Source organism: Numenius arquata, chromosome 13, assembly GCF_964106895.1.
Source record: "Numenius arquata chromosome 13, bNumArq3.hap1.1, whole genome shotgun sequence".
Taxonomy (NCBI): Eukaryota; Metazoa; Chordata; class Aves; order Charadriiformes; family Scolopacidae; genus Numenius; species Numenius arquata.
The window spans coordinates 20,808,903-20,821,818 of NC_133588.1; the positions used below are offsets into that span (position 1 = coordinate 20,808,903).

At 36.2% G+C, this 12,916-nt stretch overlaps 1 protein-coding gene across 1 annotated transcript in view; it reads right to left on the reverse strand.

Annotated features, from left to right (window-relative positions):
- The window catches only part of TDRD12 (tudor domain containing 12), a 35,328-nt gene that overhangs the window by 21,485 nt on the left and 927 nt on the right, over window positions 1–12,916 (reverse strand). Inside the window, exons 2-13 of the mRNA XM_074158008.1 lie at window positions 12,509–12,670; window positions 12,075–12,211; window positions 10,534–10,653; window positions 9,117–9,172; window positions 7,571–7,656; window positions 6,287–6,485; window positions 5,521–5,597; window positions 4,555–4,613; window positions 3,739–3,799; window positions 2,561–2,665; window positions 2,000–2,185; window positions 1,161–1,314 (exon numbers count right to left, since the gene is read on the reverse strand). Of these exons, the coding sequence (XP_074014109.1) occupies window positions 1,161–1,314; window positions 2,000–2,185; window positions 2,561–2,665; window positions 3,739–3,799; window positions 4,555–4,613; window positions 5,521–5,597; window positions 6,287–6,485; window positions 7,571–7,656; window positions 9,117–9,172; window positions 10,534–10,653; window positions 12,075–12,211; window positions 12,509–12,670 (1,402 nt within the window). The remainder of the gene's footprint in view (window positions 1–1,160; window positions 1,315–1,999; window positions 2,186–2,560; window positions 2,666–3,738; window positions 3,800–4,554; window positions 4,614–5,520; window positions 5,598–6,286; window positions 6,486–7,570; window positions 7,657–9,116; window positions 9,173–10,533; window positions 10,654–12,074; window positions 12,212–12,508; window positions 12,671–12,916) is intronic.

Genomic DNA, 12,916 nt, shown 5'->3' on the forward strand with positions numbered 1-12,916 from the left:
GCAACAAACAAGTTAGAAAACACCATTTAAAAAAAAATAAGTTACTTGAAACTGAAATTTCAGTTGCACGTTTATGCAACTTTGTCTGCAGAGAACTATTATCGCCTTTTTAATCCTTCACTTTTCCAATATTATTTTAAAATTAATAGAATTGCGTTAAGTGTATATAAGCAGTAAAGCAGCACAAGACATGTCCCCCAAGTATTTGTAAATTTTAAAAATAAAACCCATGTACTTGAAATAATTATGTACTTGTTAAAAATACTGCTAAAGAACATACACATATGCATTACTGTGGTGGGCTGAATGTGGCCGGCAGCTAAGAGGTACACAGATGCTCACTCACTGCCCCCATCCCGGTGGGACAGGGGAGAGAACAGGAACTGCCAAAGTGAGAAAACTCACGGGTCAAGAAAAAGACAACGTAGTAAGTGAAGGGGGGGTGGGAGGAAGCAATTCAAAGGCAACATTTACAACACCCCACAAGCAGACAGATGCCCAGCCACTCATCAGATCATTCCCACCCAATGCTTTTTAATCACTCTCCTCAGTTTGGGTCAGCTGACCAGGCTGTACCACCTCTCAGCTTCCTCTCAGCTTCTCACCCACCGCCCACTTGCTGGGTAGCGGACTGGGAAAAAGAATTCTTGATGCCAGGCAAGTGATGCCCAATAAAAGCCAGAACGCTGGTGTGTTATCCACACTGTTCCAGTTACAAATCCAAAACACACCACCATACAGATGGTGAAGGGAATTAACTCCATCCCTGACATACACAGTACCCCTGTCCAGCAACAGATGCTCACTTATCAAAACAAAGTATTATGAAATCTGGTTCTAAATCAAGAAAGTCCACAATTAATCCTAATTTAGCATGATCTTAACCAAGTCTCTATCACTAATTTAGCTCAAAAATAACTGTTATAAAACTTACAAAAAAAGATGCTGAACATGTAGATATTTGAACAGCTTTAATACCATTTACTGTTAAATAGCACTAATAAAGCTTCATGTATCACTACAGTTATAGCATTAAAGAAGTAGAATTATCACTTCATAGCACAAAAAAAATAACTATAAAGAGTTTCTTTCACAACTTCCTGCAATTAAGGCAGCCCACATTGTTTTCAAACATAATTAAGATGACAAAGTATTCTTACATCCTCGGATGTTCAAACTTCTAGTTTCTTCTTTGTTCTGCCCAAGTATTATCAACATTGGATGAAGCTGTCTGGAGCATCTCTCGTATGTTTTCAGTAGCTCAAAAACAAGTTGTGCCTTCTTCCACCCAGGACATAAAATAAGTGCTAGTGGCTACATATATACATACAAAATTTTACAACATAGTATTAGACAAGAGTTCAGAATCTTAAGAATTGTACTACTACAGCATTTAGGGCAAAAACAACATCTGCAACACAGGTCTTGAAGTACTTCAAAACTGAAACTTTAGTACTAGATCACCTCCTAAATGCAGATGTTACAGACCCAAGGAACCATACAACAGGCCATCTGGAGACAGAAAGAATGCATGCTGCAACACACAGTAAGAGGTACAAAAATTTAACATAAGCTTAGGGTTTTCACTAGGCAATCTCCAGAGGTCCCTTACCCCTCATAATTCTATGTTTTTGTGATCTAATACAAGTTAGAAAAATCAATTACGCTAATTAGAACAGCTAATAAAAGTTTTCATTTAATGACTACGTACTATCCCCTAAAAAACAAAGCCTCATCAAGTATCAATGATATGACATTAACCACTTTTTAGATATTACTTGATAAACAAGTTTTAGGCTCCCATATTCATGCAGTCCATCTCCATAAGCCTGTAAGTTTGTATAAGCAAAAGGCTTATACAGCTTCTACAAACTGGCAAGCAAGATACACTAAGATCACATTAGATGTATACGTTCTAAACGTCCACTATTTTTTGGATCATTATTTTACACCTGCCCCATAGAACAAAAAACCTGTTACTACTCTAACATATACGTACTCCATTCCTGTTTGGCAAGGCTTGGTAGCAACTTCCGGACTGCAAAAATGTAAGAACTGGTGGAATATATAAAAAAGGATCATTTCCCTCATACGAGATGGCAACTACATCACATCCTCGAGCTACTGGCGGCCAACAGTAAGATTCTGTGAAGTTAGGGCCTAAAAATTTTTTCCGAGTAAGTTCCTACAGAAAGAGAAATTACGAGTTCCACATGAAAACTGTGTACTTAAACACAGTAACAAAACAAGACAAAACACAACACTGAGTGATTCAAAAGCCTTTAACCCATACATCATAAGTGACCTTAACACGCAATATGAAAGAGTTCTAGGCTGAGGAATTAAATTATGATGTCAAAATTCAAATCCCACGACTTGCAGCAGAAGAAACGTGTACAATTCTTACAGCATCTCTCTGAAGCTTCGTTTATTGAACCACATGAACAACCTCCTAGCCATTCCTCAAAGTTAGGTATTGCTATAATATTTAGTATCAAAAGTTGGGGTATGATACTAGCCTTAAAAAGATACTCAGTGTAATATACTACATTAGCATTACCTTTTTCAGACCATCAAAAAGTGGTGCTGTTTCCAGAATTGACGATGGCTCAATTTTGTTGCTAAGAAAGACAAAGTTTCTTTCTTCACTAGGACTTTCAACACTCTGAAACTGTATGACAAATAGATGACAAAGGCAACACTTAGTAAAAGCATTTCAGCTTACATACGACTGGAAAGCATTTACTGTATCCAAAAAATGGTATTTTGATGAAAAATATCCATAAAAATACATTTTAAATATGACTCATACATACTGCCGAGTTACACAGACCAGTGGTGAGACAAATACTCCTTATCAGTATTTCTTAAAGAAAGATTTATCAAGATTGTCTTACCACAACCGTTTTAAACCACTCAAGAGAATGCACTAGATGTTCTGTGTATAGCTAACATGCAGCTATAAAAAAACCCCATCAAAATATATTTTAAAAGGAAGACTAGTAAGATTTGCTGTGATGGGTCAGCCTTGGAACACAGCCACTTGCTGCCTCCCTTTCCAGAGGGATGCAGGAGAAAAAGAGGGAGAGCGAGCAGATTTACAGGTCAAGAGAGACAGAGCTGTTAATTACTGACAAAGACAAATCAGACTCAACTTTAGGTTAACTTCATTTGTTGCTGATTTGCTTATTGAGAAACAAAAATTTATACACTTCCGAAAAACACCTTTCCTCCCCCATTCCCAGGCTCAACTTCATTCCAAACTCCTCTCCTCTTCCCTTAAAATCTGTGCAGGTTACACTTGGTCCCAGTGCTGAGGCAGTGAGCAGTGCAGGGCAGGGCCTGCAGTCAGAACACAGGGGTTTCTCTCTGTTGCTCCTTCCCTCTGATCCACTGTGGGTCCTCCACAGACTGCAGTCCCTGCAGGTATGCCTGCTTCGGCATGGAGCACCTTCTACTCCTCTGACCTTGGCACTGCCTCCAGTTCACATTTTTGTTTCCCCCCTATGCATTTTTTTTTTTTTGCCTTTTCTTAAATATGTTTTCACAGAAGCACCACTAACTTTGCTGGTTGGCTCAGCTTTGGCCTGCAGTGGGTCTTGTTGCCAATGCAGCTGGAATTGGCCCCTGACCTCCTTCCATGAAGGCCATCAACAGCCCCAACACTACCAAAACCTTCCACATAGACACCATACATTTGCACAAGAGAAGTTAAACGGAAATTAATGCTTGAAATACCTGTTGGTCATCTTCAATTATGTGAATCTTCAGAGGATCAGAATTTAAGAACTGCTGAAGCCTGAGAAACATACAAATATTAAATCCAACATAAATGCAAAAGTAAAATGTAGTTTAGAAATACCACCAATATTTCTAAAGCGTCATGAAGCAATTCACTCACAAAATATTTCCTATTTATTACCTATGGCAAGGAGGAAAATCCTCAAACATGAAAAAACAAAATAAAAAAGTACTATTTCGAAAATAAAATTCAGTGTAAGCTTTTAAGTATCTGAAAATAATCATGAGGAAAATATTAAGCAAGATAACTGGTAGGTTCCTCAGTAGGTAGGTAGCTTGAGAAGAAAATCAGACCGGACTGTAGAAAAAAGGGTTTCTTAAAGTTTCAAAAAAATGAAACAATGTATCTTTGCAGCAGCTAGAAACTGAATTAAAAAACACTCCTTGGGTTTATGATGAATGCAGCAACTGACATGCAGCATAGTAAAAGCACTGCACAAATCAATTCATAGTCATATTTCACTAAGTTTGAAAACTTCATAAATCACACTAAGAATAAAATAAAGCAACTTAACATGTTTAGTGTGCAGAAAAAATACTTCCCCATCACATCCTTCTTGTCAATCTATTTTTATTGTAGTCTGGATAAGTATCAGCAGCTTCAAATTCCCTTCTTCCCCAAAAGCAAGCGTATGCATCGTCTCTTTCCCTCTGCTCTTTCATCTGCCTAAGAATAGTAACTGGAAACACACTGCAGCTCCTAATTATCTGATTATGTAACCATTTAAAATATTTAACACACTGCCACCATACCCGTCTGCGTGAACTGCCATATTTTCCTTGAAAGGCAAACCTGGAATTGCTTTGACAATCTATCAAGAAAAGACAAACACGTTTTTAGCACTAAAATACTGTTCAAGAACGGCATTTTAGAAAAATTATTTCTTTAGTCTGAGTTTGAAGTCGTTTTCTTACCTAACTCTGTGATTCTCCAAATATTTTGGAGAATTTTTGTACAAATTGTAAGTTTGCTGGAATAAGGCAACAATTTTGATGAAACAAACTTCAGAAAACCATCTAACTTGTTACAGAACAGTATTTCCTTTACTAAGAACCAAGCATGCAACAAAACACCACACAAAAGAAAAACTAGTCCATGGTCATATCTGAACCTATACCGTAACTGGGGACCTGAGCTAGTAGGAACATGTACTGATTAGTTTTTAAAACAAAATTAAGAAAAATCACAGAAGGCCTCCACACCAGATAGGAGGAAAAACAAAACCAGGTTACCCAGCTGCACACTTACAATGACAATGCACATGAACTTAAATTGAATAATACTACAAATCCTCAAAGGGGTAACCAGTAGCAGATACTGGAGCCAGAGTTACGCCCAAGATGACTGGTTCTGAACAGGGAGACTTTCTAGCACTCACCATTAGTCACCAGCAACCAACAAGCATGACTTGGTGACGTTTACCATGGTATAGCATAACGACTATTTCGTTTTCAGGGAAACATTAAAATTTACATCTTAATATATTCAGAAAACTGTGTAGTGTAGACAGCTATCATCTTCATAAAACTATAGCAAAGGAGTGCAACAGGAGACACAACCTTTTCAAGGACTGTAGTATATTTATCAAGAATTAGCACAGACCCCCAGATCTATGTGACATAGAAGAACAAGCTAGATGACTACAGTATTCCTAATCTATCCTACGTATGTTTAATTTAGTTCATCTTTGACAATTTAATACAAAATACAATACTTACAGATGCAGTACTTTCATTTAGATCTGTTCTTGACCTTTGGCAAGTCTCCTCAAAAAAGGAACTGGAAACAGCAAGACCTAGAAAGGCAAGTCAAAAGTGTAGAAACACATTTCTGATTATCTGAACACATAAAGAGCCAGTGCTTTTGTTTACAGCGAGTTGCGAGTGACTTGTTCAGTTGCTTGTAGCATTTCCTAATAGCAAAAAGAACAATCAAAAAACACAGTTATCTTTCTCTAAAGAGCAACCTGATCTAGCTGGAGGTGTCGCTGCCCAGGGCAGGGGGGTTGGAACTAGTTAAGGTCCCTTTCAACCCAAGCCATTCTATGATTCTATAACTTATACAGGTGAACTGAGTGAACAAGGATGGAGGACAGAAAGCTGCATTCATGGTAAACACTAGTTTCCGAAGTACCTCTGTTCAAACAAATCCCTCCAGACTCAAAAAAACCCAAATAGTAATGCATCACTGATCAATGCCACAAGTAATTTCAGTAATATCTAATGCTATTAAGCATATCAACAAATGCCTGTGTAACTTACCCTCAGCCTTCATCTTAGACAGTACAAAAAGCTTTATAGTTTTCCTGCATCTGATAATTTGATTAATCTTTGTAAAGTGTGATATAGCATTATTGTTTGTAAGAATATAATTTTATCCAATTGTTGGATTCAAATGAAGACAGTAGGTTCATGTTCAATATATCCAATTAAAGACACATAATGCATTGCATGTATGACTGTTTCTGACACACATGGTTCCCACCTGTTTCAAGACTTGTTGATACCTTCTCCTGAAATAGCACTGGCCTGAAAGCAAGTGCAGAATTAACCATTTTCACTGGAAGACACTTAACATTTAGTGATGTTTGGTTCTCCTGATCATCTGCAGAACTCCCTGCATTCTCTTTAGCTTCCTCAAAACGAGCAAAGTTCTTTGAGACAAGATCGTCATTAACGCATACCTAAAAAACCAAGATCTTTATGGACCAGTATCAACAAGCAGTAAGCTACACCACAATATACTTGCTTAGAATTTATTTGACACTTTAAACAATCGCAGTAAGACATAAGCAGTATCAGCAAATGCTTTCTAAAGATTATTAACTCCAGAATAGGAAAAGTCAGTCAGTTTCCTGTATGTTCTCTAAACAGCTGTTAATTAGTTGTCAGTTTGATGCTTCTGCCTAAAATTCTGTACTCAATTAACTTTTTCTATGAGCCCTAAACATTTAAAAAAATCTGTCAGTAAGTCAAGCCAGTTTATTATTTCTTGATTCAGCGAGCATCAGAAGCTGGCAGAAAGAAGTAATATTAAACCTGAAACTTCTTAAACTCCGTTGGCTCAAAGATCAGTGACACTATTTCCGATTGTGATTCTGAACTAAGAGAAGATACTCAAACTAGTATGTACCTTCAAAGTTACTGTTTGTGGCAAAATCCACAGCTCCCACGCTAAAACCCTAGGTAAAACACTCCCAAGTAGAAGCGGCATTCAAATACATTTATTTGTATCTACCACACAGCTCTTAAGTCTGACTGTAGCTACAGCAGAGATTTAGCGTAAGCTACACATTTTGACAAGTGGAACTAGTTTTAGTTTTGTTTTTTTTTTCCTCCCAAAGGTTTGAGGACTCAGTCTTGCGCAAAAACAAGTGTGAATTTCTATTTATTGTTATAATACTATGCAACTGCCTTATTGAAACATCATTAAGCATGATACCAGAAAAAGGTGCAAAAGTGCACTAACGCACACAGTTGTCCATTTGAAGTACTTGCTGGACTTTGCTTCCTTGTCAATAGCTTCCCAAAAGAAGTTCACAGAGGAAAAACAGGGTTTGTGTCTCTTGGAATTCCTCCGTAAGTTTACAAGCAACAGAAATATAAAAAACCCCCAAGCCCCTAACAAGTATACAATACAGCTTCTACTGTATCTGACAGAAATTACAACTCACTTGCAAGTAATGCTTTTCAGTCTTGAATTAATCGCAAAGTTATAACTTACATAGCAAAGTGCATGAACAGGTTTGTAAATATAAAAGCATCTCACCTTTTCATCTTTTATTGTCACATAAAGAAATACATCAAATGTGTTATCTTCTACAGCACATAACTTGGCTTTCATTTGGGTAGTTCCTAAATGCAGTAATAAACACAAGTACAAAGATTAAACTTTCATCAAATTATCAGTATTTGTCACTTGTACTTTCAGAGATAGACAAAAATAGAAATCACAATTAGATGTGTAACCTATTTCTTTAGGGAAGCTAGTACTAAAGTAGTAACTCTTAGTGAAACGAGAAGTAACAAGGCAAAAAAACCCTTAAAAGTTGCAAAAATGAAGTTGTCCTTGAAGGAAATACTAGTCTTTGAAGCAAGACTGAAAGCTGAAACAGATTAATGACCTCTCCACACAAACTAGTCTTAGTTCTACACTGGAAGTCTTAGTTTATCCTTTAGCCTCTGACAATCTGTAGGACAAATGCATACTTTCCACACTAGGCATTTACTTTTCTTGAAAAAAGTTATATTTGCACATTGTTATAGCTTGGTTAGGCTCTTCATTTGAGCAAAGATAGTGACAAAGTCTGTTAGTAAATTTTGAAGCACTTTGGCAGGCGCTAATGATGTCCTAGCAATTAAGAAAATTTGCATTACTACTTACAGTACAGTTTAGGAATATCTATGAAATTAAATTCAATGTTATTATTACTCCCTACTAACCTTTACATGGTGACACTGAAATGGGGAGGGGAGGAAGAGAAAAGTAAGTAATGAGAAGTGCTATGTCCCAGTTAGTGTGTGTCATTAGCAGCCCAAAGACCCTTTATTGCTTTCATAAGGTCATCCTCTCCTCCCCAAATACCTTTTACGTGGAGTTTATTATACTTGTGAACAAGCAGATAGGCAATTTTTCAGGTAGAAGCATGTGAGCAAGGAGATTAGAAAAATCTCAGTAAGGAGCTGCTATTCTAGTAAGACCTAAAAGCTGTCTCATACCAAAATAAAAGGCTTGATACGAAAGACTGGATGAACTACTGAAACACCAAGCAGGGGAAAGGACAAGAACCGACTGGAGAAAAAGCATTTCCAGCTTACTGAGCAACTACTAGGAGCTCAATCTTTTTATTAACAACTATAATAGAGATATACCTCTTCTGAACTGGTGCTTACAACCTTGTCAAGCAACAACTGAAAGGGTAATCTCATAGGCCAGATCTTGCCAACTCTGTACAAAACTACAAAAATACAGCTGTGATGTCTATTCAAAGATTTAAGCTAAATACAAAGAAAGGTTCCACTGTTCAAAACAAACGTTACACAAGCACTACCTCATTTAGCCTGTCAAAGAGCCAGATACCATCTAGTCAACTATCAAATTTATGCAGCCCACAGTACTCAAGATGCAGATCCACAAATATTTTTGCTTTAGTCAGTGCACACAAAGAGGAAGGAGCTGCAAAGGGTTTTTTAATATACAACATTCTTAAATATAATTAAATATATAAACGCAAGTACTACATTTCTCTAACAGTTTGTTTTTCCCAAAACAGAAGTGCCAATTATGATTTTGGCAGGATGTTTTACTTATTTACCTTTGAGAAGGTTTTGAAAATACTGAGTAGCAGCACTATCCCATCTTTTGGCTGGTCTACGAAAACAAACACAACCAGTTATCCCACATCATCAAAAATTAAAATGGTAATTTTGGAAAAAACTTGTGATGCATGTAAATAAATCATTTCAAGTCATGCCAAATCTTAAGTGCACCAACTAGACACAGCAGAATCTTACTACTTAGAATGTAATTTCACTCTTGAGAATATTGATTCAGCTCATCAATAAAATAAGCTGATCAAAAATTACTGGATATTGCTTTGTCAAGGTACGTCGGCTTACATCCAACATAAAATACAATGGTTAGAAATGAAACAGAACCACCAAAAAAAAAAGGAAGAATCCCCTCGCAGAACATATTAAATAGGTATTGAGCAATTTTGAACAAGCCCTTGAACAGTGAAGTGCTGAAGACTGAAGTATCTGTAGCAGAAAATCAAGTTCACTCTTTACTATCTTCTGCAACTTAAGGTATAAAATAAAAAAGAATCAAGTGAAGAGCACTGTAAGCAGAATATGACAATTTACTGCTTCTTTGATAATTCACAATGATGGCCCACTCAAGATGCACACTATTCCACCCAAGCTATACTAATATTTGTTCTGTCAGAATACTGGAAGTCAAATACTAATTTCTTCTTCCAAACAAGAGTATTAAAAAAGTAAACTGCTTGACCACACGTATTTTTGAATATTCTTTAATGACATAAACTAAAGTAGGTTTCTTGCTGTGGACCTATGCTCCCCAGTGATCTAATCACGTCCCTCGCAAGCTGGCAGGATTTTTGACAACAGCATTCTGGAACTCAACCATACAAAAACATTTCTCTTTACACCAGACCCGAGTGAAAACCTTACTAAAGTCCTTCAAAATCGCAGTGGGAAAAACTGACATGAATACAAGGAAAGCACAACAGGAATCCAAAATATGGCAAGGAAAAAGATAGAATGGGGAAAACCAAATCTACTTATAAACAGCTGTAGAACTTCAATTCAGCTAAGCATGAAAATCCCACAAAGAGAGAGTAGCAGGAGTAAGACAAGCATCTATAAGAAACAGCTCATAAGGATAGTTTAGCAAAGAAGTTCATGCTCTAGGAAGCAAGAAGCACAGCTTTGGGATCACAGACAAAGGGCAAAAACTACCAGAAACCTGTCTGAACTTCTGAAGAGTTTAAAATAAATATCAAAAGATTCAAACAGGTGAATAGTAAAATCCAAATCATTAAGGAAGCAGTTCCAGTTAAGAACTGCTCCTCTGAAACAGGAAATCAGATTTGGAAAACTGTTTCTATGTTCTTCTTGAAATATAATCTCTTCTAAAAAAATATTCTGTAATAACACTTCACACTTGAGAAATCTGGTAATAGAATACATTTATTAAACTCTACTTACACTATTTTTGCAGTATCTTCACAGAAGTCGATACGCAGTGTCACCGGCTTTGTGCGATACAGTCTACACTTCTTTGCTCTATATGGGATCTGCATAAATGCTTCCAGTGCAACTCGAATGCTTAAAAACAAAGTGGAAATACTCTCATTTTACTGAGCAGATTTTATTCTCCAGAAGTCATCGGTCTCATACACATCCTTCCATTACCCTGTATCTAACAACACAGTTCTTCCAAAGGTTTGCCTCCCACTGTGAAGCAGCCTGGAACCAGTTATTTTTCTCTCCAAGAGAGGTGCTACCAATTAGTGAACAGATTGGCTCTGGATATGAATACACTTCCTATTAACTCGAAATCTTTCTGATCTTTTGTCACTACAGCTCTGTCTTTTCATGATATTTAGCCCTCATACTACCACATATACCACCTCGCACTGCACATTCCATTTTGCAATTATTACTTCTGTGCAAGAAACCAGGTATGATTAACATCAGCAAGAAGGAAATTTAATAAGTACACGAATTTGCACTTGCGCTCATTTTCCAAAAAAGAATTTATTCTTTATAAAGCTATCACTATACTGTTTATCTTATCCTTCACACTTGCTTTGGTGGGAGATTTTTAATAACGAGCAAGACACTGCATATAGCAAGCTTTTAAGATCCATGTATTTATTGCTTTTGTTCAAATTTTTATTTTACAATGAAAAAGCAGTAAATCACACATTTACTTCTAGTTAAATGTATTTTAAACTCAGGGCATTGTCAAGTCGGTTTCCAATACAGCAACATTAAATTTAAAAACATTATTTAATTTAAAATTTAAAGTATTTTAAATAAGCTTTCTTAATTTTGTGGAACAGTGCAAAAAACATTTGGTGAAGCTTCTCATACTCACAGCTGCATATTTTATTACAGAAATGAACTTTTAATCTAGCTAAGAGCTGGAACAATTATTTTTTTAAAAACTTATTTCTCAAGATTTTAGAAACAGTAAATTTCGTAGTGGTTTTATTAAAAACTGGGAACCTGTGAAAACTCACCTTCTTTCACACCATACCAAGACAGACTGTCAGCTCTTAGCTGACAGTAAACAAGCTAGTAAATTGCAGCAGGGAAAAAACACCACAGATTTGTGTCTAGATGTCAAAAATTGCTTCAGCAAGTGAAGCCTGCTTCCATATATGCTTTGTGAATGATCTTCACTGCTTATAATTTTTAGTATATAATCACTTAACAAGGGAGGAAAGTATATGTAAATACATTAACTGGCAATCGTGTATTTCAGACATAAACTGCCGTTATTTCAATTTCAAATCTTTAAAAACCCAAACCATGCAATAAAATGCATCTTTAAGAAGTCACAAAGACTGGTTTGTGTCCACACTTGCAAGGGCCTATGGCTAGCAGTTTCTTGTGGACCCAATCTACACCTCAATTAAATCAAAGCCTTGCCACTATCAATCTAAATAAATATTAATAGTATTTCTATGCATTAACTAACAAATACATTTCAGTGAGTGTCAAAAAATCCAAACACTTACTCCTTTGATTTAACAAAAATGTATTTCGCATAATCCACAAGAAAACATTCTGTCTGATAATGATCTGTACAGTACATGATTGACTTAATAACCGCTCTACACCAGCATTTGAGTTCATCACTGAAAACCACACAAATCTGAAAAAGAACAAGACAGCAATTTCTTGTAAATGGAGTGAATGACACAGATTTTTTAGAGGCAAGAAAACAGTATTTACTATGCAGCCCTCAATTTTATTTTTAAAAAGCAAATGTTGCAGTTTATGTAGTTATGAAGTTTACAGGTACTATACAAGTAACTCATATAGAAGCCATTATCTACTTTTCTACATAACAGTATTAAAAAGAAGATTAACGCGTATCTTGGATACTTCACCCCCAAACCAATGCAAATAACCGATTATTTCTATCTACACAAGACACCAATGATTTTACCTGTCCTTCTTTTACTGTTAGTGGTTTTACTTCATCCACATCTTTATAAGATTTGTCATAGAACTGATTCATTTCAGCATTCAGGTTTTTATATTCTATTTCATCGACTACATAAGGCCCACATCCTTTCATAGTAACCCAAAAGCAACCTGGATCTTCAATCTGGGGCAAGGAGTAGAAAACAATAACAAATACTATTAACTCCTGCTAAAATGATAGCATGTTTTTATGAACATCTGAGCAGCAAATGTAAAAACAAAACATAAAATCTTTAGCGAAGCACCTTAAAAGTTACCCAGACTGATACTTAGCATACAGAACATTAGCAAGCAAAACATCTTTCAACTTCAGACCGTTAATTCATTAAATGACTTGCAAGTTTCTTTAGCACTGCACTTAAAAGCATAC